The sequence below is a fragment of the Patagioenas fasciata genome, chromosome 2 (genome assembly GCF_037038585.1).
Source record: "Patagioenas fasciata isolate bPatFas1 chromosome 2, bPatFas1.hap1, whole genome shotgun sequence".
Classification (NCBI taxonomy): Eukaryota; Metazoa; Chordata; class Aves; order Columbiformes; family Columbidae; genus Patagioenas; species Patagioenas fasciata.
Window position 1 is genome coordinate 47,303,932 of NC_092521.1, and position 26,277 is coordinate 47,330,208.

General features: G+C 37.4%; 1 protein-coding gene across 2 annotated transcripts; it reads left to right on the plus strand.

Moving 5' to 3' along the window:
• The first annotated feature begins 409 nt into the window (after positions 1-409).
• Positions 410-26,277, plus strand: LOC136098418 (desmocollin-1). Of its 2 annotated transcripts, XM_071804165.1 has the most exons (17): positions 410-687; positions 3,239-3,323; positions 5,822-6,024; positions 6,500-6,625; positions 7,787-7,942; positions 8,859-9,003; positions 10,221-10,387; positions 11,635-11,769; positions 13,151-13,336; positions 14,795-15,054; positions 15,263-15,405; positions 16,820-17,035; positions 18,639-18,872; positions 20,862-20,983; positions 22,286-22,522; positions 23,157-23,202; positions 23,288-23,371. In XM_071804165.1, the coding sequence occupies exons 1-16, from the start codon at positions 649-651 to the stop codon at positions 23,190-23,192; spliced, it is 2,490 nt and encodes an 829-aa protein (XP_071660266.1). In that variant the 5' UTR covers positions 410-648; the 3' UTR covers positions 23,193-23,202; positions 23,288-23,371. The 2 variants fall into 2 exon arrangements, with proteins under 2 accessions (XP_071660266.1, XP_065687887.1); XM_065831815.2 differs by lacking the exon at positions 23,157-23,202 and having other exon boundaries at positions 413-687; positions 23,288-26,277.

The following is a 26,277-nucleotide window of genomic DNA, read 5'->3' on the forward strand; positions in this document are numbered from 1 at the left end:
ACCACCCTCACCCCTCCAACCGGCCGGGTGCATCTTGCCCTCTCGACCCGGCCGGGGTCTGACGCCGCCCGCGGGGACGGGACCCTCGTGCGCGGTACCTGCGCACATTGCGCTGCGTTGCGCCCCCAGAAGCGCAGCACATCGGGACAGGGCGGGACGGGGTGGGACGGGACGGGACGGGACGGGACGGGACGGGACGGGACGGGGCAGGGCAGGGCCGGGGCAGGTCGGGCGCGGGCCGCGGGGGGGCTGGGCCTCCGCGGGTGCGTCTCCGCGCAGAGCCGGCGCCGCGGCGGGGCGGGGCAGGGCAGGGCAGCGAGGGGAGGGGACGGGCGGTGCCCTGCCGCGAAGGTGGGTGGGCGGGGCAGAGCAGGCGGGGTGTCCCAGCGCCGTGCCCGGGACAGGCATTTCTCAAAAGGGGGAAAAAAAAAAAAAAAAGACAGTAATTAAAGTCGCCGCTGCTGCGCGCGGTCCCACCCTCCCCACGGGCCGGCTTCTCTGGCTGACGGGAGGGGACAGAGGGAGACGGCCCTGCCGCGGAGACGCGTCACCTCCGGCAGCGCTACCGCGCACTTGTTAGCTCGCCGCGGCAGCACAGACGGCGGCGGCTCCCCCTGTTCCGCGTACCCCCGCGCACCCCTGCGCACCATGGTCCCCGCAGCCCCCCGCCTCGTCCTCGGCCTTCTGGTGAGTGAGTGGGGGAGTGCGGAGCGGTCAGGTGGTGGTGCGCGGCCGCGGCGCTTTTCTTCTGCGCTGTGATTTGCTTTACCGCGGGTGCGCAGCGCAGAGGAGAAACTCTGGGGGAGCTGATCTGCGGCTCTTTATTCCCAACATGCTTTCGCGAGGGGCGCGCTCGGGTGCGGGCGCAGGAGCGGCCGGCAGCCCGTGCCCAGCGCAGGGGAGCGCGGTGGCTGCGCGGCCCTGGGGCGCATCTCCGGGTGCCGCAACCGAGAGAGGGTGTGGGGGGGTTCAGAAAAGTAAGAGCACCAGTTGGTGGTTCAGTCAGCTTTCGGACTGGCGGTCGGGTGGATTTTGGAGTGTGCCGTGAGGTTATGCGGTGGACACATGCTCTGGTCGTTGCTTCTGTTTCTGGTTATTCACAGGAAAAATTAAGCAGCAGCTAATTTCATTTAAATCTCCCCCTCTGCTCCCCCCGACGGCTGTCTCTTTTCCATGGGAAGCATTGTGCGTGTGGTATGGAGTGTCTTAAGCTCCTCTGGAAGAGTTAGCTGTGTCTTGGACAATGTCAGCGATTTCCTTTTACCTTCATTTTGCTGTATTTGTACATAATTATCAGCTACAGAAAGGCCACTGTCGGGGAAAGCGGAGGAGTTATTTCTTTTTTTTCCCCTTTTTTAGTGGATGGGTGAAAGTGATTTGTCTTCTGTTTCTTACCCCCTTTCTTCCGTATTATCATTGCGTTCACAAAAAGAGGGCCGGTGGTTGTTTTAGCGTGATAGAAAAAAAACTCGGTAGTGTTGAAGCACTGAATTTATTATTTTTATATTAATTATATATGTACATTTTAATGAAAGTGTTACTATTCCAGACACTATGCATGCCTGCCTTTGCTAGGATATTAATAATGGAACCCAAAGAAACCCAAGCGAGTTTACTCATATATTTAATTAAACACAACACACACACCAAAAAAAAAAGGAAAAAAAAGAAGAAAAAAAAGAAGAAATTCTCCTGTCAAGTAGGAAAAAAACAGAAACACCCAAAACCAAAAAAACTGCTGAAGTGTCTTCTTTGTATGACGTGAAAGGACATCACAGCTTATTTTTGCCTGGTGTTTCCTTATATCGTTATATGTGCAAATAACCACCATTTACATTTAACTCCTCAATAGTTCTTTGTGCTGACATCAGACTCGCTTGGCATTACTGTTTCAAACTTAGATGTCATTGATTCTTAAAATATCTCAGAATAATGTAATAAGATGGTGTGATTTTAATAACTTAAAATTAATACGTCTGTCAGGAGAGAGTGTTTTATTAAGTATCTTTTAATAAGAAAAGTGTCTACTAATACATAAGCAAGGATGTTTAAATTGTTTTACAGACACATTTTTTATGTTTCTGTATATATGTAAAAACACTGTGAAGAACTTTTATTAATGTGGTGCAGACACAGCATGTAAATTGCTTTAATATGAGATCAATTTCCACATTTCCACATTTCAACTTTCAATTTTTTTAGTTGATAATAGTTTTTCTATAGGCTCCTAATTCCTTGACGATTTTAAAGTATTTTTGTCTAAATATTTTCTTAATAGGCGTCACAAGTATTTTTCAGATTTTCCATTAGCTATTTGCTCTTTTATACCTTTAATCCTAAAGGTATGTACAAAATAAAAATTACTTTCCTTTTTGCTAGACTTTAATCATTAAAAGGGTGAATACATGTAATTTCATTTCTCTGTTTCTTTGTTTTTTTTTTTTTTTTAATTGGCTATGTGAGTTTTGGATTACAATTTTAAACATCAGGATAGAAACGAGGCGAAGTCAGGACTAAATTGCTCTGTGCTGAGGGAAGTCTTTGTACCTCTGTATGATACTTTTTATAAAAAGGTCTGGTTATCTACTACTCATTTGAATTTTGAGGAGGACCCCATTTTGTAACTGGTTATATGGGAGTGGACTGCTGTGATACACAATGCTTTATTTATGTCATATCTAATTGCCGAAGCTAGATGTAATTAGTTTGTTGAGAATGTACTTTGAACATGTAAAGTGCTATGTAAGTGCAAGTGTCGTCATGTGGTTCTAATAAGACACTTGTCCCTTTAATATTGAGCATCACCACAGTTCTACTGAACTGGGTGTTGATGGATTGAACCTTAATATTCAGAGACCTTACATCTAAATTGGCCAAGAATTTTGTTGAAGGGAGTGGATGGCAAAACTGTATTTTATCTTTACACTACTAAAGTAATAGTGTAGGTCAAATCTTTAGTCAAAGGGAAATCCTGCTGTTCGTGTTGGTGCTGCAGTAATTTAGGAAAAAAACCACCAACCATGGACAGATCCAGGGGCTATAGTCAGATCTTGTTCTCAGTTTGAAATTTTACATGCTGTGCTGCCTAGTACCTGAATTTTTAGCTGAATTGTGCTTTCTGTGTTGTCTAACTGGCTTGTCTTAAACAAACCAAAGGTAGCTTCAATGAGTGTAGATATTATTCAAAATACCATGTGATTTTTTTTTTTTTTTTCCTGATTTCTAATTTGTTTTCTAGGTACTGAGTTTGTGCTGTGAAGCTTGCAAGAAAGTAACTTTTCGTGTTCCTTCTGAACTAGAGGCTGACACATTAGTTGGCAGAGGTGAGAAACTATGAGATCCCTGTGTTAACAATACAACATTGCACCTTTGCTGGAGATGCTGTTAACAGTGAAGGAGACCTTTTTTTTTTTTTTTTTAATGGAATGAATGGATGACTGGACAGCCAGTTAAACAGCTGGATCAGCCTTTTTATGAAGGATACGCCCTGCGTTTGTTACGGATTTGAACACTGGCACCGTGCATCCATTTGACTTTTGCGCAAGCAGCTGTTTATTTTAAAACTAGAACGGCAGAGTTCGATGTTTTCAAAATTTGGAGTCTAGGGCTTAGTACTGAAATAAGTGGCTTAATATTCCAAAGCACACCCGTAACCCTCCGAGTCATACGAAGAAGTCATTCGGATAATGGAAAATAAAATAAGAGAAAACCCACACAACCAGTCACCCAGAAGCTGAAACATGAAACATGGCTGTGACTTCTCAGCAGTGCTGGGGCACTCAGGACACACAGGGACAGGAAGAATCGTGCAGATCAGAAAACATCCCATTCTTTTTTTATTCTTTTTTTTTTTTTCAGGCCAGTCTTTGAAAGGTGGCTTTTAAAGGTGTGGTGTAAGAGCTGCTACAGGGTTCTGTGCTGCCTGAGACCGAATTTGAGGATTCAGAGTTGCCCTATGTGTCTTCTAGGACAACAGAGGAATGTGTTCCAAATCTGAAATCCTACTCAGTGTTCCTATAGAAGGAACAAATAAAGTGGCTTAGTAGTTCCTCACAGGACAAGTGCTCAGAAAATCTAGCTTTAAAAACAAAAATTAATTGACCTTACTGTTAAATTTTAAAATGAAAGGTTGCTACAGCTGTTTTAAGTATTTAACATGTTCTCAGAGATGTTAGCATTTCCCTGTGTAAATAAACTTGATTTATATAAAACAAAATTCCATGCTGTTACAGTGCTATGAAAGAAATTGCAGAACATTGAACTTAATTTTTTTTTTCAAATATTTAACAAAATCTTTATAGCTTGAATGATATTACTTAAACATTTATTGAGGAAAGCATGTTATATTTTGCAATGATGCAAGGTCCGTACCTTGACAATAAAATAAGTGAGAATTTGCCTGGTTGTTTTAAGATATTTTTATATTTCTGACTTGTGCATTGTATATGAGAGGCTGTAAAGAAAAAAGATCCCACAAAGCTATGGCTAACTGAGCATAATGTTGACTCACATAACCACCAGAAACAAAATCTCCAGTCTGGTATTTTTGGAAATGCAGTGCTGTAATATGCAGCAGTATGAGACACTTTTGAGTGAGGCAATGGTATTCTCTTTAATACTAAATTTTCGTTGTACAAGTTGACAAGGGAGAGTAGTGACTGCTGCAGTGCTACAGAAAGTCTAGGAAACATCTAATTGAGCAGTTAAAAGAAAGTCTTAACAAGAGGAAGGAAGAAATTGCATGATATTTAAAGTTATCCTTCCCATCAGTTCTTGTGTTCTTGAAAGAGAAGTGAAATATATTTTATTAAAAATATAATCTACATATATGGGGTAAAATTGTGAATCTGCTCTGGGAATTTTGCAATACCTTATCCGCTATGGTAACATGGAAGAAGTACTGAAGAGTTTTGATTTTGGGAACATTACACTGACACCTCTTGTACTCCGCAAGGGTCATTTGTCTAGAGTTTAGGTCCTTGGCCCTCATCTTTTTCAGGGTGTCAGATCATTCTTGCTTAGTGCTGTGGTCCTACTGCAGGTCATTATGCTTACTCTGATTTTACAGAGTGATGAATTACTACCGATGAACCAAGTTTAGTGAAGTGTATTTAAGTTTATTCTAGCCACAAGTGATAGCAAATGCAGTAAAAAAAATAAATACTTGAGGAGTATGCTGAACTTACCTGGTACTTCTATAAACTGCATGGGTTTCTATCATGTACATATTAAAAACCTGCCAATCGTTTGTTCTAGAGTTAGTCTTTATCTGTCCCATCTGTCTGCCTCATAATTTAAAGGTCTTTGTCCTCCTAAGACTATTAAATCACATAGTACCAGTCACTGCTTTCCTCCTGAGGGCAAAACTTCCAGATGTACTATCTCCATTGGGCATTTGCATTAATTCATCATCATCACAGATTTTTGTGGGGCATGGAGCACAAGGTGAATGTAATAGCTACTGATCCAATAATGAGCATGTCTACAATGTTTTTTTTGCATTTAAATGTATTAGTTCATCTCTGATACTTCAGTTATTTTACTAGTGTAATAATGTCTTGAAAGATATCCATGATGCACCTGTGTCCTTTATGAAATGCTTATGAACACCAGAGTGGCAATTCACATAGACTCTGTAAATTTGAGTGGACAAATGGGTTCTAGAGTCTGTATTTGTGATGCTTAAATACGGAAATAACAAATGTTTGAAGACTCCCTGTGTCAGTAAATGTAATTTTTACTTAGGGAACATTTTTTTTGTTTTGTGAGGGTTGTTATTTTTTTGCTGTTTGAGTTATTGTCTGAATGTTTTTTCTTACAGTTGATTTGAAAGAATGCCTTCCGTCTGCAGAGTTCATCAGTTCCACTGATGGGAACTTCAAAATTCTAGAGGATGGTTCTGTGTACACAACATCAACTCTTTCTTTGTCTGCCGAGAGAAAGAATTTTACCATATTACTTAATGACATTCAAGAACATGTACAAAAGAAAATACATGTTAGCTTGGTGAAAGAAGAAAAAAAGGTGAACCTCTAATATCAACCATACTTATTTGACATACTGTTTTACAGAGTACAGCTTCATGCTGGGTAGTTGTAGCTGAATTTTGGAATTCAAATAATCAGGCAAAGCACTCTGATGTAGAATGTATTTTTATTGAGCAGTTGTTGATTACTCTGTCACTCAAGTCAGCAGATGTCCCTTCTGAAACAGGAACTGATAGCAAGGAACTAAATCAGGTATATCAAGAACCTTAAAAGCCATGTTTGAGGAATCAGAGCAGATTTTATTTGTGGAAATTATTATAATAAATGAAAAAACTCTTGGAATACTGTCACAGATATAATCAGAAATGGAGACCTTGGGGAAAAAAAAAAGGTCAGTGAGAAAACTGGAGCAGAGGGAAAAAAAGATGGTAATGCGTGACAGTAGTTAAGCAAAAATATACACAGTTAAGAATAGAGCTGGTTATATTCGTACCTGTCTTTTTATCTTCTAGACACAGGCAGAGAGGACCAGGCATGCTAGAGATACAGTTCTCAAGCGAACCAAAAGAAGGTGGGGCCCTATTCCATCTGTTATGATAGAGAACTCACTGGGACCTTTTCCGCTACAAATTCAGCAGGTATATTTCATATGGATCCTAATTTTATGACACAAGGTAGTTTTGTATGTGACTTTTATAATAAGAGAGGAACAAAAGTGAGCTCTCATATTTCCTACTGATGCCATTTCTGCTATTATTCCTCTGTCTTCTCCTGTTCATTGTATATCTGTGATCTTGTAACTGAAATAACTTGGGGTCATAGTTATTGGGGTGAAATGGAAATGTGAAAAAGTTGTAAAAAGGAGAGTGATATACTCTCAGAAGAGAGCTCTTTGACCTGCGAATCAGTGGTGTGTAATAGAAAACAAACAAACAAAACAAACAACCCCATACAAAGCCTTGCCTAGGAAAAGGTTTTGTAGACACAGAGTAGGGGCAACCTTACCCACACATCTACATCCTTTCTGGAACTGGAGGTATATTCCTCTAGCACTGAAGACTGAATGTGGCCTATATTATTAGGAAGAGTACTTACTGTAAGAAAACAAGTAGGCATGAAAGAGAAAAGCAAGAACTAAAGTTATCATAGATCCGTCTAGCCCTCTCTAGATTAGAGAGTGGCTGGTAGCAGATGTGTAGAGACAAGTGTAATAACAGAGTTTGTGCAGAGCAATCATTCTTCTACTAATCTTACCTTCCTCACTTCTAGCATTCAGTAGGTAAAGCAAGTATTTGGGGGAGGAGAGTGTTTATGAATAGGTAACTGCTGATGTCTGGACTTTAGTCTAGGTGGTCTCTTTCTCTCTGCTTTGCTTTTTTTTCTAAAGTTGCAAACCAAATTCTCAATGAGTGCACCAAAGCCAAAATTTCTTGAACAGGGACAGAAATAATAAGCCATCTGTATCTGAATGTGCCTTATATGTGCAGTATCCTAGAGAAATTAGATTTCAAGATAATTTTTTATGCACACCATTATTTCTTTAATTGTTCCATAGACCTAAACACTTCTGAGTTTGGATTAACTACCCCTTCTCATGTAAACACATTATAAAGGATGGCAGTTACATGGCAAGCTCTTCTCTTATCCTGTGAAGTTTAAGCTGCTAAAGAAGTAGATGAAGTTTGGGGTTTGTTTTTTGACGAATTTCTGCTTGTGCAAGATATAATCACGAAAAATTGAAAAATGTATTAGAATGATGCTGCTGTTTTTTCTTGAGCTTAAAAATGTGTTCCTTATAGGTCCAGTCAGACACAGCTCAGAACTACACCATTTATTATTCTGCAAGTGGACCGGGAATTGATCAAGATCCAAAGGGTTTGTTTTACATAGAAAGAGAAACTGGAAATATCTTTGCTACTCGTGCAGTAGACCGTGAACAATATCCAAGCTTTCAGGTACAGGCCTATGTTATGTAAATATAATTAGATCTTTTTATTTCTGTCATGCATGTATTTGAAAGCCGGATTACAGGAGAAACCAGGAGCAGACAAGATCTGGAATCAGCTATCTGTTCTGGGTAATATATTTGGAGGTGTAGAGATGAAATCAGTGACAAATAAAGAAATAGCTGGTCATTTAGATCTTAAGAGGAGTTTCACTTTTCACTGCCTAGACTTTAGTTACACCATAAATGTAGTGAGCTAGAGGGTTTTCATCACGTTTAGGAAGAGTTTGAAGTTATCCCAGCGTTTTTCAGGGAAGGTTGAAAAGGTCTGCCTAAAACCAAAATCATGAGAAACTCTAGACAGGTTTGTTTTTTTGGGTCTTTCTTTCAAGCTGTTCAGCTTTGGTATTTTGTTAATAAGGTACACTGCTCTCTCTACTGGCTGAGAAGTGTAAGAAGACAGTAGAAACAGATTCTGAATTTGCAGTACCTGTTACTGCATTTTATTACATTATGTTGGAATGGATAAATAGTTTTGCTGTTGTTCTTGATTTTCTTTTAAATAGCAATATTACATCTGGAATTTTGGAAAGGCCTGAGATTGTCTCCTAGACACCTGGAAAAATGCATTCAAGAGACTTGGAAAAAGTGTCTGTCAGAATTAGGGGGGAAAAAAAAGTGATTCAAATACCTGTAGTGTGAGGAATAGAAAGGGGAAAGACTGGGAAGCATTTGAAGGTTTTGTGTTGCTGTCCTCATTAAGACACCAATCACTTCTCCTTCCATGTGGCTGAAGAGCCTGGTTTTGAGAAGAACATACTTAGCATGCTGTATTTCATTTTATTGATTCCTCTATTGAACTAAAAGTGTAATAATACTTTGTGTTGCTTAAGCATGAAGCAAATTACTTAATTTATGTTTCACAGATCATTTGCTTTGCAACCACTCCTGATGGTTATTCACCAGAGGTACCACTTGTGCATACAATCAGGATAGAGGATGATAATGATAATGCTCCATATTTTACACAAGACCTTTTTGAGTTTTCTGTCCCAGAAAATTCCAAACCTGGTAAGACTTGTGAACTCAGTTACCACTACTCAGCTCAGTTACATACCAGTATGACTAGGCATAAGTTTGCCTCTTAATCAATTTCAGTGGGATTTCCTCATGAGTGTTTGTTTACACAGAAGGCTGGATTTGCAAAGAGCAGCTGAAGATTTCTTAATGACTAGAAATTCCAAAATACCATCTCAATCATAGTGAAAAGTATCATGTAAAAAAGTTCTTAAAAACTGAGATGATTTAGTGTTCCTAAAAATATGTAAGAGCTTCAGAACATTATTCTTATAGCTTTATCCAAAGTCACCTGTTTCTATAAAATATTTTCAGTGACAGAACAGAAGTTTCTAACAAATTAGATTCCTAAACAACTAAATTAGTGGTTTTCTAAGGTATAAAATGCCTTTGATTAAGCTTACAATGTTTAAGCTGGTAAACTAAGGGTGGGACTTTTCCTGTGGATGGCAGGGAGAAAATCTTATTTTTCTGCACATACCTGTAAAAGGCAGGGGTTTGAGTATTACTGCCTTTATGTATCTGTGTAAGAGAGGACAAAAGCAGGGAGAAGGATGGGCCCCAGAGAATAAGGAATGCCAAATCCCTGGTTTGCCATTCCTCGCTCATCTCCTAGGCTAGGAGCATCACCGTGGGGAAAACCTAACTTGTTTCACAAAAAAAGGAAGCGAAGTATCTTCCCCTTTGCCTCAAAACACCAGTTGCATTTCTTTCTCTGAGCTGTTCTACTTCTTACTGGGTGAGTTGCTGATTTAGAGTGAAGTTCCAAAACCACTTGGGCTATAGGGATGAAGGACAGCAGTGGTTCCTGAGAGGCGATACTGCAGCTCGAAATGTGTCAGATGCCGAAACTCCACCTCATCACCCCCGGCAACTCCTCTTCAGCTGTGTTTGGGATGCTCATTTAGAAGTCACTGTCAAAACCACTGAAATCTAAACTTTCAGTATTTCTTTTAGTTATACTTTGTGACAGCTGCAATAATTACAGCTTTGTCTAAGAGGGAGAAAAAATAGCCAGAGGATTAAAATAGACAATTTTACACTGCTACTGTATTTTCACTACTATTTACTGTGTTATCAATATTATGTTAATTTAGAGCTAAATGATTGAATAGCTATTTTCATGCATCTAAAGTAGAAGTCCCCGTTCAAGTAATATTTGATTATTTACATTTTTTCTGGAACTAAAAGTTGCTGTATTGTGTTCACAGGTATAATTGTTGGAAAAGTGACTGCAGAGGACAAAGATGAGCCTTATACTCTGCATACTGCTTTGAAATACCGCATTGTGTCGCAAAATCCACCAATACCCCCAGTGTTTTCTTTACACGGTGACACAGGTGTCATTTCTGTAGCATCACCGCAGCTGGATAGAGAGGTGATCTTTCCTGAAACATCTTTATCTGTCATCTAGGGCACATAAATAGCCTCTTAACTCTGAATTGCTGGCATGGAAATCACCAGATAAATAATTTCTGGTTTTATTTCCCTAAGGAGCTTCTGAAGCTTTGCAATGTCCTGTAATTGGTCCAAAGAATTTCTGCATAGATTACCATATTCTAGCTATTCTTGGCAGGGGCCCTCTATCTGCTCTCCTATTTGACCTATGGGTCAAAAATCCTACAGATTTTTATTCTTTCTCTGTCCATGAATTCCATGAGCCACCTAATCAAATTCCATTTGAGGTGCTTCTTGCTTCCTTACAGGAAAGATGAGCCAACTTTTCTGGAAGTAGTCTGTCATCCTGTACTCAACAGAAATATCTCCGATATCTGAAACTTAAACAGTAGTATAACATTTCCTAAAATTAAAGCACAAACCATTATTCTTATCAGTGACTGTTAGCATCCCCATGTCTACTAAGGAAACAATCACAGTAACTACTGAGGGAAGAAAAGCTTCAAAAAGGAGTCCACTGCCTATCTTTTAAAGATAAACTTACCAAGCTGAACAGGACATCTATATTCTCCACCTGAGAAATGTAATGCTTCTTCCAGGCATTCAGAATGAGAGTTACTGTCTTGATTTACAAACAACCTCATTTTGTGTCCAGTTCCCCTATCCCTGGATTGTTTAGGTATTACTAAGGCTAAAAAAGCCTTCTGATGTTGTGAGTCAAGTCAGGGATTTAAGTGGGCTGCTTATCAGTGATTGCCTTGAAACTGATAAGGGCAGTGACTCCTGTGCCAGACACTGGGGAACGGCAGCTATTGCCTTGTCACCTATAGCCCTGACAAAGGCAGATGGCAGCACTGTTTTTGACCATCACTGAAATAAGAGACACGCACTGACATGCAAAATATGTGTTTTCCAAAACTTCAAGTATTGGAAAATAAAGCTGGCATTGTGAGAAGCTTTATTTGATGCAGGATATGGTGTACACATTTACTTACAGATGCTGAATTCGGTGTTGCTTAGCTGCTGAAAAATATTTTGCTTGTTTTCCTTTTGGAACTACAGGGGAAAAAGCCCCAAAACTAGTTGCCTCATTTTGTAGGGAAGCATTGAATTTAGAGCAGAGTTGGGGAATGGGAATAAAATATTTAGTTCTACTCTTGTGTGTAACTATGTGGTTAAGAAAAATGAGTATGTCAAACTTCTGTATCGTTTTATTCATCTTTTCAGGTGGAATCTGGATACCTTTTGTTAATTGAAGCAAGAGATATGGCAGGTCAGCCTTTTGGTTTGTGCACCACAGGAACAGTTACTGTTAGAATTGAAGATACAAATGACAATGCACCATCCTTTAGACAGACACAAGTAAGTCTTCATAAGTTAAGTGTCTGTAAAAAGGTAAAAAAAAAAAAAAAAAAAAGGAATGTTTTTATTTTTAACCTCTTTCTGATTTCTTCATGGGCAGTCTCTCAAATATGAAGCCTGAGACCGTTAATGCAAAAATAGGCATTTGAGAAATTTGAGAATGCTCTGTTGCTTGTGCTGTTTGGTAATGAGACCTGTTGGTATATTAGATATTGAGTCATTTGCCTTGTCTCCATTGGGAGAGAGCTGACATGACTCACTCATTCACCTCCGCTGCAATGCATAGTCTTAGAAATCCCATAGTATAACCATTTTCAGGGAGGGGATACTCCTAAGCATTGTCATGATCTTGTTACCATTCACCAGCTTTTGGATACTCTGTATTGCAAAATAAAATGTTGGTGTCAGTGAGTAGATGCAAGGATTTTCACTGAGATTTTCAGTGCTTTTCCAACTTTTTTTTTCTTCTACAGAAGTATTATTTAAACCACTTCTGGTTCACCAATAAGTCAGCCTCAAGGTTTTGCTTGTTGCAGCCATCTGAATTATTCAGGACAGAGTATGTCTCAATAAGCATATATAGAGCTCAAAATACTACAGGAGATTTTGTAATATGAAATTTATGAAAGATAATTCATTATTCGTGAGGAATACATGTACCTTATCCTTTCCACTCGCTACTGTAGAATATTGTCGGTAATATTAATTCAGGTTCACTCTTATCTGTGCTTATCAAGCTTGTACAGAATAACACAGCTCTTTAAAAAGATTAAAAAATAAGAAAAATCCTTTCATCCTTTGCCATCTTCACAGACATGTATTTCACCCTTTTTGGCTTTTCTTCAAATTCTTGTGGGGTTTTTTTGTGTGCATGTGTGCATATATATACTTTTATATATATATATATATACTTTTTATATATATATACACTTTTTATATATATATATAAATACTTTATATATATATATACTTTTATATATATATATAAATATTTAAGTTACCCCAATACCTTTTCTAATGCTCAGCTTGATCATATTGTATGTGAATTAGCATCTATAGCTGATTTAGCTGGGGGAAACTATGCTAATTTACCTTTCCTGGAAGAAGAATTCCAGACTTAATTTAATCGGTGATAGTTTGAGTGTACAAAGGAGCTGAGATTCCAGCTGTGCTGGCAAGAAAGGTTTATTCTTTCACTTAAGCTGTGAGGGAGGAGTGGGGGAAATATGATAATGCATGAAAACAAAAGAAATGGTTACAGTAGCTTGGTAGATTGACCCCTTGGGTTTAAATAGTCATATATAAATATAATGTTCTTCAGTCTGACATCATGGAACAGTATTCTCTGATATAAATGTATTGTTTTTTTGCACACTCCAAGTATGAAGTACGAGTGGAGGAAAACAGAGTGAATGTAGAAATACTGAGAATCGCTGTTGTTGATCTCGATGAACCTCGTTCGCCTGCCTCGAGAGCAGTGTTTGAAATTATAAGAGGAAATGATGATCGGTCCTTTGAAATTACAACAGACAGAAACACAAATGAAGGAGTACTATGTGTTGTTAAGGTAAGTAAAAATGGAATTGCTAGAGGAAAATTCGTGTGTCTTCAGGTGTTGCTTTTAAAACCAATAATCTAGAAGTCTTTTTTTTTTTTTCCAAAGAATATCTGTAACTATCATGCAAATCATGCTTTCTTCCTGATCTGAACTCTCTTCTAGAGGAGATTGCCTAATGCATAATGCAAATGAGGCTCATGTGATACATAATCTACAAAACTCATATTCCAGACTACTCAGTTTTGTGTGTGCAGAATTCAAGGAATTCCGTTTGGTTTGTCGTTCCAGAAGAACTTGAAGCTTTTGAAGTTGTTCAGAGTTAGGGATGTAACTGAGGAATGCGTCATGGCTGGGTTTTTAACAGAAATGGGAATGTGGCAAAGCGGGGGGAAAGGGTGAGCACCTCCTTCAGTCTTGTGTTCTCCAGGAGTTGATTTAACTTACTGACTTGGCATAAAACTCTCCAGGTTTTATTTTGCAGGGTAGTGACTTCAGGTTTGCTTGTCTGAGGTGTGGGGGAATCCACATACACCTGTGAGTTTCTGTTAGTTTAGTTACTTGTTATACACCATAGTTTACAGATGTGAGGTAAAAAGACCACTGTAGCTCTACTCCAGCATGTCCTTTTGCCTCTTCGTACCTCTTTTTCATTATCTATTAAAACTGCAGTAACAGGTAACTTCTAAGGAGCAGAGAAGGTTAATGTTAAAATTTGAAGATGTAAATTGTAAGGGTAGATGTGCCGGTTCATTTTTTCTGGTTTTGTTTTTGTTTGTTTGTTTGCTTTTTTTGTTGCTGGTAATCATTAAAGTTTTTTCTAAGGCTGTGTCCCTGGTATAGTAACCCAGTTAAAATTTCTAATATTTAGTGTTATACTGTAGTAGGCTAGAGAGTATTATGACTTTAGGATATAAATAGCTCTTTTAAAGGCATATGACAACGTTGGAGAAGGTTTCAAAAGAATAAGTGGTAGATACTTAGCAACCCCACAAGTTCAGATGTGTTTGCCATAGGTGAAATCTTACTAGGAAATAAATGTAGGTGCTAGTGGGAAGTGTGATTGACTTGTGCTGAAAAGGAAGTATTTGTAACCAAAAATAATGGCCAACTAGATACAGAAGGAGAAAATCCCCCACTACATGTAATTCTTATCTCAGTTCTATAAGTAATTGATTGTCAGAGTATTCACCTAAAATTTCACAGTGTTGCTGCTTACTTTATTAGGGATAGTTCCTCAAGTTCTTTTCTTTGACTTAGAACTTAACGTGGTTTTCGGTTTTGTTTTCTTTTTTTTTTCTTTTTTTTAATCATGTCCCTTTCTCGTGTCTCCAGCTGGATGCTCTAGAAGGATAGTTAACTTCTTTTGCAAATAAATGTGGTACCTATTTAATAATTGAGCAGTGAAAACTGTACCAAGTTTTGTATTAGTTTGAAGAAAAAAAAAACAACACCCCACCTCTGTTGCAGGGACTGGACTATGAAACTGCCAAGCAAAGGGTTCTGGTGATTGCAGTCAACAATGAGGCACCCTACATGCTGGCACCACATTCACAACAAGTTTCCCAGAGCACCAGCTCCGTTACTGTGTATGTCATAGATGTGGATGAGGGGCCAGTGTTTAAGCCCTGTCTCTTACGCATAGACGTTAAAGAATGTGAAGACATTGGGACGAGTATTGGGAGATATGTAGCAGAAGATCCAGAAACGGGAAATAGTGAAGGCATATGGTATGAAACAACACTATCTGCTAGTTTTTTTTGAGTAGAGCATGGATGGTATGTGGGAAGAGGGAAATAGTTGTTGATTGTGTATATATATATGTGTGTGTGTGTGTGCACATGTGAGTGTATATGAATAAATATATCTATATATGTACATGTATGTATGTATATCTGTGTATTTGAGATCTTTAAACAAACAAATTATTCTTGACAGCTACCGGATAGCACCTGGCCAATGTAATTGGATCAGCATAGATGAAAAATCTGGTGAAGTCAGAACCATTAGAGTCTTGGACCGAGATGTAGCAGAAATGAGACAAGGTCAATGCAATATCACAGTCCTCGCAATAGACAGAAGTGAGTACTAAATGTTGCCAGTGTTCTTTGTGATCTATAACAAGATGTTTATGTGCAAGTTTTGTGTGGACAAAGGTACATTGTTTTAGACCATAAGCCTACCTAGTCCATTGTCTTGTCTTTGGAATAGCTCTGTCAAATGCTGAGGGAATATTATACAGCAGGGAAAGCATTTAAGAAATTGAGGCTTTTATTCTGAGTCATCCAGGTTCTGTAACTGGTCACACTATATGTTGCTCAGGTGACAAGCTCTTACAAATTGCTCTGATTGTAAAGGAAGGTTTGTACACTCAGCTTCTCATTCTAAAACAGTTTTTTGTTCTGATTTAATGTGAGTGATCATCTCTTCTTTTTTATTAATTTGGGTATATGCATTGATTGTAGGAAAAGACATAGTTTTGCCTCAACATCATGTGGCCAAGAAGATTTAATACGCCTTTCACTTCCCAAATACTAAATTTAGCAAATGGATTAACAAAGAAAAATGTTAGGCTTATAGATTACACTTTTAATTCCAAAATATGTCTTACATTAAAAAGGAAAAATGATCTGTTTTTATAAATCCAATGGCACAGGATTTGGTTTGAGCCCTTATGTGCTTGAATACCAATGGGAGTGAAGAGCAGACCTTTGGAAGTTGGTTTACAGCTAAAAATTCTGACTCCATCCAAATCTCGCATATTAAAATTAAATGTAAATAATATGGATTTAAATTGTTTAGCACTTAGTAAACATGATCATTTGCAGTCAGGTATCTCTAGAGAAATTTGAAAATTAGACTTGATGTAATTTCATTGGAATGCGTATTCAAGCATTTCCCATTCTTTTATTGGAAAAAATGTAATTAGGAGGGAGAGCTTATTCACTTCTTGCATGTAGACTTTGGTGACATAGTATGTGTCACTGCTGAATCATGCTACTGCATGGTGACTCAGAGGGAAGAGCACAGAAAGAAGCCCACTGTTTCTGAAAGTGTTTGTGTTCCCAAGGGAATGCATAATTTATTTTCTGCTTCCAGAACTGGAAAGGCTGGAGACCTTCTGCTTTTGACTCTGAGTTTGGCTTAGCATCCTTTGCCCCTGATTTATGGGCTCTTTCTTCTCTTATCCTCCTGTTAGAACAGTATCTGTCTCTACACAGATACACATGCTCAACAAAATACAATGTCTGCACATGCAGAATATGGAACTCTGGGAGCTGTTGATCTGTTCTACAGCCAGCCAAGCAAAGAAAAGCAGCCAAGAGAGACTGCGGGTAGTCCTTCTTTCTTTTTGGCTAAATCAGCAGCTGCTTTCCAACTTACTTCTAAACTTGGATATTACAGTTGATGATATTTCATTGTGAAAGTTTGGACTATAAATAAATATGTGAATGTTAAAAGTAGATGCTAAAAGGAGTTATTTTTTTCACATAGATGGCAAAACAGGCACTGGAACAATTCAGGTTGTCATCCAGCCTGGGAACAAGAATTACCCACGAATCTTGAAAACTGACTATGTAATGTGCAGGGACAGAAAACCGATCTGCCTTACTGCACAGGATGGTGATGCATCTCCTTACAGCACGCCCTTTGTATATCGCATAACTGACCGTAACTTGGCTTCCTCATGGAAGATAACTCGACACAATGGTATGTTGACTTACTCCTCCTCACTTGACTGTTGGTTGCCAGAGGAGGCTTTGCCACCTCTGCCTTGGGTGGGCTGTAAGGATAAATTGGATGAATGTATGCTGGGAATCGGTGTAGTTAGTGGGACTGACAGGGTAGCCTTGATGATCTCTAGTGGTTCCTCAGTTTCGTTTCCCATACAGGAGATAAGAGTATGCCAGGAATAAAGGGGAACAGTTGAAGTATTCTTTACCTTGACCATCCTGGGTTTGAAACAGTTTGCAGAAGATAAGAAGGTGGCACTGTTGGCATCACAAAGACAAGGAGAAGGATATGATATTCTGTCTTTTAAAGCCTGAACAAGCATCTGTCCTAGCGTCATTGGGTCAGCAATCAGCTGCTGTCTGAAATTATGATATAAAAAGATTAGTTGGAAAAACAAGAACTGATGTAATACATTGCATCAAATCCTCTGGAAAAGGAAGTATACACTCATAATTCATAAGAAAGAGTGAAATGGGTAATACTCTAATGAAAAATGCAACTTTTCTTAGGCTGATATGGTCAAGGACTGGAAACTGAAACTTTACTTAAAATTGTATTCAAGCTGACTAAAAATATCATGACTTTTTTTTTTTTTTTCTCTTAGTATTGCTGTCAGCCAGCACGTTTTTGGTAAAGCTGAGCTGGGTGAAAGAAAACTTTACTATCTCTCTTAATATATGTTTATGTTGACTTTTATAATTTTGGTAGAAGTAGATAGACAATTTATTACAATAGGAATAGTTGTTTCATAAAGTTTGCTAATATAAAAAGTTACAGCTGATGGTGGTTTCCTGGTGGGTGCCAGATGATGGCAATAAGAACAGCATGTACATTTGATACTGTGTTGTCATGAATTATCCTGAAAAAATCTGATTCCGAAGTGTTCCATCAAACGCTCACCAATGAAAGGCAGAAGACAGCAAAGTCTGAGAGCAAAGACATCTGAGAGTTTTAAGGTTTATATTGGGTGAATTGAAAAAACATTTTAGATGGCACATGCAGTTTCATATATCTCATAATGAAGCAACCATTATGTACATCAGTGTCTATCTTGTACATGTTTTCACCCTTTAATGGCCACTAATCATTGCCACTAAGCAGGGCAGCTGACTAAATGAATTTTACTCCCTACCTGATATACATGTTCTCAGTGACTATAGCAATAGACCTAAAGAGTGAAAGAGCTATAAATTAAATTTATGATTAATTATTCCAATCACACTGCTACAAGTCCTTTTAGTAAATGTCAGTTCAGCTGATGGTTCTTTACTAGTAAGCCCAAATAGTGTAATTTCATATAATGAACCGAATCAACTTCAGAGTTTCAAATCACATGTTGTCAGAAGTATGTATAAGGTTTGCTTTTTCAGTTCTAACATTTAAAAGGTGCTGATAGTATAAATCCTTCCAAGATGTAGTTTTTTGTCAACATATTTAAGCTAGCTTTAAACTAGCTAATGTGGATCTGGTAGCAGTCTAGCTGTGAAAGAAGGGAAGATGGTGATTACAGCTGCATTTGTGACAGCAGAGTTTCAGGTATTGTTAACACTAGATCTGGTTTTGTCTTCCTTTTTTACAGATAATTCTGTGTATCTTTCACCAAAGGGTGATATTCCATTTGGAATATATGATATTCCTGTAAGTGTGACTGATAATGGAGGAAAGGTAGGAGAGACCCATGTAAAAGTTAACTACTGCGATTGCATGACTCCAACTGAATGCAGTGGTAACACCCGAGAGCTTCGTGAAGGAAGCGTTACTCTTGGCATATGGGCCATTCTTGCAATGATCTTAGGATCACTGTTGCTGCTGTGTAAGTACACTTGTTTTTTAACATAAAATGCAAACCACTTAATTTTAAAATTAACCGAGAGGACCTGATTAAACTTGATTCAAATGTTTCTTTTTTTATTCAGACAATTGCACAGCCCTCATGTATCTGCTCTGTTTGTATCAGTGTCACAAGCTTCTCGCTCTCATCTTGTCCTGTAGTTACTGTGTGTGGATTTTTGTTTATTCTTTTAAGTATCTTTTATGTGAGATGTTCTGTGTGTTCATGTTAGCAAGGCAAAAAAAACTGCATTCAGCACTTGAACCGAAAGAAGATAGGATTTGTAGTGCTTATCAGATCTCATCTTGAGGCGAGGAAAGCAAAGGTTTTTTGTGAGGTTAGTGCTGGTGTCAGGATGCATGTTTTTGTTTGTGGGAATGCTGACATCAGTTTCCTAGAGCTTTTTGTGACCTTTCTTATGTCAAGGGTTAAAACATGGACTATCTGAGACGCAGGATTTCACAAGGGATTTTATAAGAGCCAACATGATATTGAAGGACAGGTTGGAGACTTCCACAACAAACCAAACCCTTGAATACATGTTGTATTACTGAAGTTGCCCAAAGACTAAACAGATTCTTAGCAAGTTAATATTGCTGTTAACCAGTGAGGTGGTGACAGTGATACGTAATAGCAAAGTCAGATCATTTTTTTAAACCAGAAATAGACATAGTCTGACTAATTACCAGAGGATATACTACAGTAATAAATCCTTCAGAGTTGTTTTTTTTTTTCTTTCTTTTCTTTCTTTTCCATTTTTTCTGGAATGATCAACCTATCTTGCCCCTGTTCAGTCTCAGCTAACTGTTCTTATTCAGACAGATAGAACACTGGGACCTGCACATGTTCTGAAGGTTAGATAGAGCCATGTTTTATCTAAGCAGCACAGGTACCTAAGTTTGTGATACAGCCTGGAGGTGGAACATTCAGATGTGGGGACTGTGTGAAATGTCAGCTACCTTTTTGGCACTGCCTCTTTGAGTGCACCCCTTCCAGATAGAGCCATTATTTTATTGTGGCTAGGTTTTACTGTGTGTATCCTCTCTCTGCTCAGTACTGTCATGGATGTCTTCTTCCCATTTGCCAGCAACCTGCTGGAACCACTGATGCAGATCTGGCTGACAGCTGATAGCTGCAGAAGCTAAATAAACTTGAAAGTGGCTCTTGGCCAGTTTCCACAGAAGTTTATATGTTCAGAGATCAGATTTCTCAATGGGCAGTTAGGCAGAACTGTTCTGTTCCTCCTGGGCTTCTTTTTAAGCTGTCAACTTGAAAAGAGAAGGAAAGAGTGGTTCTCTGAATGAAATGTTTAGTCCTTTGTTTAGGAGCGGTATTAGTTGCTCGTGATTCTTTTATACAAAGTCATTTCTGGCTGAGTCTCCATGACAACATGAAGTAGTATTGTAGGAGGAATAAGCTGAATACAAGGAATTAAATAAGATTGTGCTGTAGCATAATGCTTGAAATCCTCCAGGGTTCTGCTGACCTTTTCTGGGAAACAGAAGTTTCTGGTATTGGGACCTTTAGCTTGCGTATTAGTTCCTTATGATATAAATTGATGTTTGCATATTCACAGATGAAAAATGTCTTATGTAGAACTTTGTTGTAAACATAAGACATGATTTTTCATGTGGATTTGGTCTAATTTTTTTTTTTTTTTACTGTGAAATTTTGCGGTCACAGTGTTTTCATAAAGGATGCTTGCATTTCTTTCAGAGAAACCAAGATGAATTTTAGAATAATGAACTAGTTCAACAGTTTAGTGAAAACCCCATATACTGTTTGAAAAAAAAATGTACATATGTACAGTTTTGAGTATGGGCATTTTTGGAAAGAAATTATTTTTTTAAACCATATTTGATGCTTAGTCATTTAAAAAAGCTAATACAACAAAATTATTTATCTAACAGAAGTAGATACCATTATGATGTAAAGTTCATAGTATCTTCCTCACTGATTTCCTTTCCACAGTAATCCTGATAACAATTTGTGGCTGCTGTGGCACTGGGGTAATGCACAGGCATGTGACTGATGATTGTGCCAATCACAATTTAATAATTTCGAATACAGAAGCTCCAGGAGAAGAAGTGATGGTAAGTCACCTATTTACTTCAATGTAGAAGCATGTAATTAAGATATCCATACCATTTTAGTCTGAAAATGAGACCCCCTGCAAGTAAGTGATTTAGTAAAGGAAATAAGCAATAAATGCACGTATCGTTGGATATGTTTTGCTATTTAACAAGAATTTGAAAATTAGTATTTTAGGCACAGTTGGTAGTACCATATATATTTAAACATATCCTGTAGTTATTAGCCCAGCTGCTTATAATTTTTCCAGACTTCAACTGTTTGGTTGGAACTTTCAGATGACTATTTTAATCGTGTCAGTCATTTTCAACAATGAGATTAGATGGAAATTTACTATTTTGCCTATGTTGAATGTATGTTTATGGAAAAACGGTTATTGCTTTTCCCTGGAGAAGGATTTTTAAATTTAACAGATAGACATTGTAAAATCAGGTGCAATTTCTGCCCTTCCCCTGAAAAAAGACCCCAAATACAGTTGATTTTTTGAGCCAGTGGAAAAAATAAAATTTATTAGTCCATGTTTGTGAAATATGTAATTGCTTTTGGCATCTAAACTTTAAGATTCAGCCTACCATGATCATATTCTAGTCTGGGACTGCATTTATACACAAAGACTAAGCTCTTTGGACTCTTCCCCTTCTCCTCTGCCCTCCACCCTCTGACTTTGCCCTCTACAAGAAAAGGAGATTAGTTTAAAGCCCATTGAGTTTACTTCACCTTGAAAACCAAGAAATCCTAATGGTGACAAGTGTTAAATTTCTTGTTGTGTATGAATCGTAATGCAGTGCTGTTAAAAATTGATAATGTAGTTTTTAATTTGTGATCCCATACTAGTTTTTCCGTATTTCACACAGTATACAGACTTAATGTGTGAAGAAACATTGAAACTGATGCATATGACTATATAACACACCTAATGGGTTACAGGTTGTTGAACTTGAAAACTAAACATTAGTTTTACATGACAATTTAAGAAACTAGTATATGCAATATAGTACAGCTTTCATTGGGATAAAGATTCAGTTTTTGTATCTCATATAATATTTAAAGGCAGATTTTCCTCCCCCACTTGTCATAGTATCCTTTCCAAAGACCACGTATTGATCTTTTTACACTAATTACTAAGAATAGGTTTTTGTTCAAGATATCACAGGGCAAAGCTGGAGGCTTTCTAGTTTTCAGTATCAACATTTCCTGATTGCTGTTTCATCTTTTGAATTAAAAAAAAAAGGGGGGGAGGGAGAGAAAAAAAGAAAAGTAATGGTATCCCCACTAGTGCCTCTTTTTTTTTTTTTTTTTTTTAGGATCATAATATAATTCCTCTACAAACTACAACCGATCAAGGAGGATATGGAATAAAAACAGGAGATCAACAAACATTTGAATCAGTAAAAGGAAGAGGGCATACTTTGGAATCGGTCAAAGGAGGTGGACATCAGACTCTGGGATCAGTTAAAGAAGGAGGAGGACAGACTATGATGGATACGTGTAGATACTCCTACTCAGAATGGCATAATTTCACACATCCCCGTTTAGGTGAAGTAAGTATTCCGAAACTTTTTTTTTTTTTTGAGTGTAGATTGTGGTCAGTATATACAGACTTTTGAAGGAAGACATGTTTGTGCTAGAAAGGTGGCTTTCTGGTTTTGGTTTTGTTTATCCTCTCCTTTGCTCCTCTGCATCCCCTTTGGAATATTGCCCTTTCAAAAAGTCACACTTCACATATTTTAGACATCAGTGTAAATCACTTTTCTTGGCTTAAACTATGGACAGTATGCTGTTTTTCATGTAGAATATTTACTACTTTAGAATAATTACTCAAGCTTTTTTTTTTTTTTTTTTTCCTAAGAATGTCTGTCTGCTTTTTATCCTAACTGCTTGCTTTGTACTAATTTAAGCCTGATACTTAGCAATGGTGCAGGAGAGAATGCACAACATTAGAAATGTAATTGCTCCATGCTTTGGAGATCACAAACTCTCACTAGTTGCCTGACTAGTTATGTGTAAATCAGACTTTTAATACTGAGTGAATTTTAGTTGCTTGACAGGTTATTTAAACAGGCTCTTCCTCTTTTATTGTTACCTACGTGGTTAATAGAAATGATTTCTTTATTAAATACTTATATTTTGTAGTCTTAATGATATAGACCAATCATGTGCATTTTTTGTATGTAGGAATCCATTAGAGGACACACTCTGATTAAAAATTAATCAATGAAAGGTAAATCAAAAGAAATTATTTTTATGCAATATGTTTAGGATAATCAATTTAAGAAACTAATACGGTGTGTTCTGTTCCTATGCAGAAGGTGCACCTATGCAGACAGGATGAAGAACAGAAGCATTCTGAAGATTATCTTCTTTCGTATCACTATGAAGGAAAAGGATCCTTGGCTGGCTCTGTAGGCTGCTGCAGTGATCAGCATGAAGAAGAGGCACTTGACTTCTTAGATCAGCTGGAACCCAAGTTTAGGACATTAGCAGAAGCATGCGTAAAAAGATAAATGTGCCTTTCACAGTGCTGAAAAAAGACCTGTAAATAAGTGGCTGTTATACTTTTGTGATATTAGGGATTTTGGAATAGAGGGAGAGAGAAGTTTATCAAAAGTAGTATAGGCTGATGAGAGTGTAACTAATTCTTACTTAAAATTTACAACTATTTTTTTATCTCTGCTAGACACATTCCATCAAAAATAAGGGATTCAAAATGATTTTTCTTTAGACTATGTTAATATAGTGAAGCTAGTTTCTACTTAGATTCTTTCCTATTCTTTGTGATTACTCAAAATGCAAAACTTGGTGTTGCCCTTTTATTTCATTATTCAGCTTCAAAATTTTATTGTATTTGGCTTTGGAGAAGGAAAGCTTTTTAACTCGTTGTTTCTTTGTTTTCTTTTAATGCTGTAGAAATAAACCAAAAAAAACATTACTGGTGGATATCAAATACCTTGTTAATTTTTAACTTAAATGAATTGAAATACAAAACACTTCTTCATTTTTCACATTAAAAATACTGATGAATACATTAGAAAATTTTATATTTTGATTGAAAATTAAATATATATATATTGTATATATGTAAAATAATATTCAAAAATATATTTTTCTCCTAATGGGTTACCACCCATCAAACTTGCTATCCTAAGGGATTATGGCGTCACCACATAGGGTATCAGCATTGTATGCGAGTATATATTTTTCTTTTAAGGAAATAAAAGATTTAAAACAAAATCAGGAAATGGGGTGACTATTGTAATTCTAATGAGTGCAAGACAAATCTCATGTTTACTTCACATAAGTTTGTACCTCAGTTTCTTGTGAGTTTTAACACAGTGTCATTGCAGAAATGATGAGCATTGCCAAGAGTTTTGTTCGGTGTAGCTACCACTACCTTTTTTACTTGCTTTGTTACCAACTTCATTAAAATGTTTCTTTCTGTAAGTAGAACTTCACAGAAGATACAACTCAAATGGACTGAGCATACACTGCATTAATAATGTGTTTTAAAAATAGCTTTATTTGAGATGCAAAATTACACAGGGTTAAACTATTTTGAGTATTTATGTGGTGGATGTAGAGGTGTGCATTTACACAGATCTCTGGCAGAAATCATCTGAATCCCATTTGTTATTTTACTAGATAAAGCATACATATACACTATATATATATGAAAGTCTGAAATACCTTTGGCAGATGAGAGTAGTGAGACCTGAATACTGCCATAAGCTATTTCTGGAATTCAGCCTCTGCTTCCCAGGTTTCCTGTGTTTTTAATATTTGCACTCCGGGTTAACCAGTCTGTCCTCTGCAATCTGGGAATTCTCTTGTGCCTTAAAAGAATTGTCTTCCTGCCTATCAGAAAGAGAAACTCGTGCAATTACTTATTTCTGTTGTTATAATTCTGCTTTTATGAGTTGCTTTGTAAACATATGCTTTATGGAAATATTTTTAAAAATTTACTATAGCTAATGATCTGTAAAAGGAACTATTAGTAACAACAAAAAGTCACGCTGCTCTGAATTTCAGTGTGCATCTGCTGCTGACTTCCAGTGGTTGCAGTTCATTCCACACAGGTTATGGTCAGTGAAAACCCGTAACAGTATAAAAACTTACCAAAGCTATAAAATAGTACTTTTGAAACCTTCTGTTTCACACTGTAAATGGGCTTCAGACTATTTCTGATAAGAACTAGTTGTGGTTAATAACTTTGTGGACCAATGTTAAATATATTCCATCATTTGAAAGTGGTGATGAGTTCATCCAGAACTGAATACACTGACAATGGTAAGAGCAATAGTCACCAGCAGCAAAACACCAGATGAGAACCAAGATGTTATGAACTTACTTGATTTTAAAAATGCATGCTAACAGTACTCATCTGGACACCACTCTTCTTTATCACTAATGTGAATGAGTTTTGCTGCACATGGGCAGGCAGATCGGGGGCTGACGTGGGCAGGATGGCTCAGCTGATGCCAGTGGGGCTATGCTGACTTTATGCCAAGTGAAGATCTGTCCCCAGTGATGTCCTTACTTCTTTACGTCTTTCATCTTTATCTTCAGTTATTTGCTATACACTTTTTAAGGTTGTGTTAATGTCTTCCCCTTCCTCCTTTTAGTGTTTGGTGTTTTCTTTTGTTTTTTAAATTATATAAAAATCCTATAGTTCAGAAGGACCTAGGATAAATAACAGAATGCACTCTTGAAAATTACTTGAGGGATGGCATAGACATATCTCTGCAAATATGTTTTCTTTCCTCATGAAATACAATACTAGTACTGTTCTAAAAGAATAGACCAAATATGTATGAGTTTTAATTGATGTTGGCTATTTTAAGTAAATGGTTGTCCACTTTCCACTCTGTTGGTTAAAATAATAACTTATTGAAACCAAAATAATGTTTTCTAGTCTAATTTACCTAAAAATGTTTTTATTTTTTCTTTTACATTTCAACAAACATAGATAATTGGTTATGTGTATTTTTTGTCCGTTTTCAAACAAAGCACAAATTTGCAAGCACTTCTACTTGTTTGTCTCTTTTAAAAATTAAAGTTCTGAACTGAACCAGCTATTTCTGTAAAACCAAGAGTAGAAGGATAATTGAGATGCTTTAAAAAATGAACTGTAAATCATTGTTTTCATTGTATCTTCTAACCTAAATGAAAATTTTGTATAAAGCATTAAGGTTTACAAATATAAGTACCAAATAGCATTTGGTGAAGCCTAAAAATGAAATATTTCAAAATGTATAATTCACTTGTTGTTACTGTCTCAAATCACTTTAAAAATTTTGAA

Coding starts and splice junctions, on each gene's coding strand:
- LOC136098418 (XM_065831815.2), top strand. CDS start 649: ATGGTCCCCGCAGCCCCCCGCCTCGTCCTCGGCCTTCTG. Junction 6,025..6,499: donor TGGTGAAAGAAGAAAAAAAG/GTGAACCTCTAA, acceptor TTTATCTTCTAG/ACACAGGCAGAGAGGACCAG. Junction 9,004..10,220: donor CCCAGAAAATTCCAAACCTG/GTAAGACTTGTG, acceptor TTGTGTTCACAG/GTATAATTGTTGGAAAAGTG.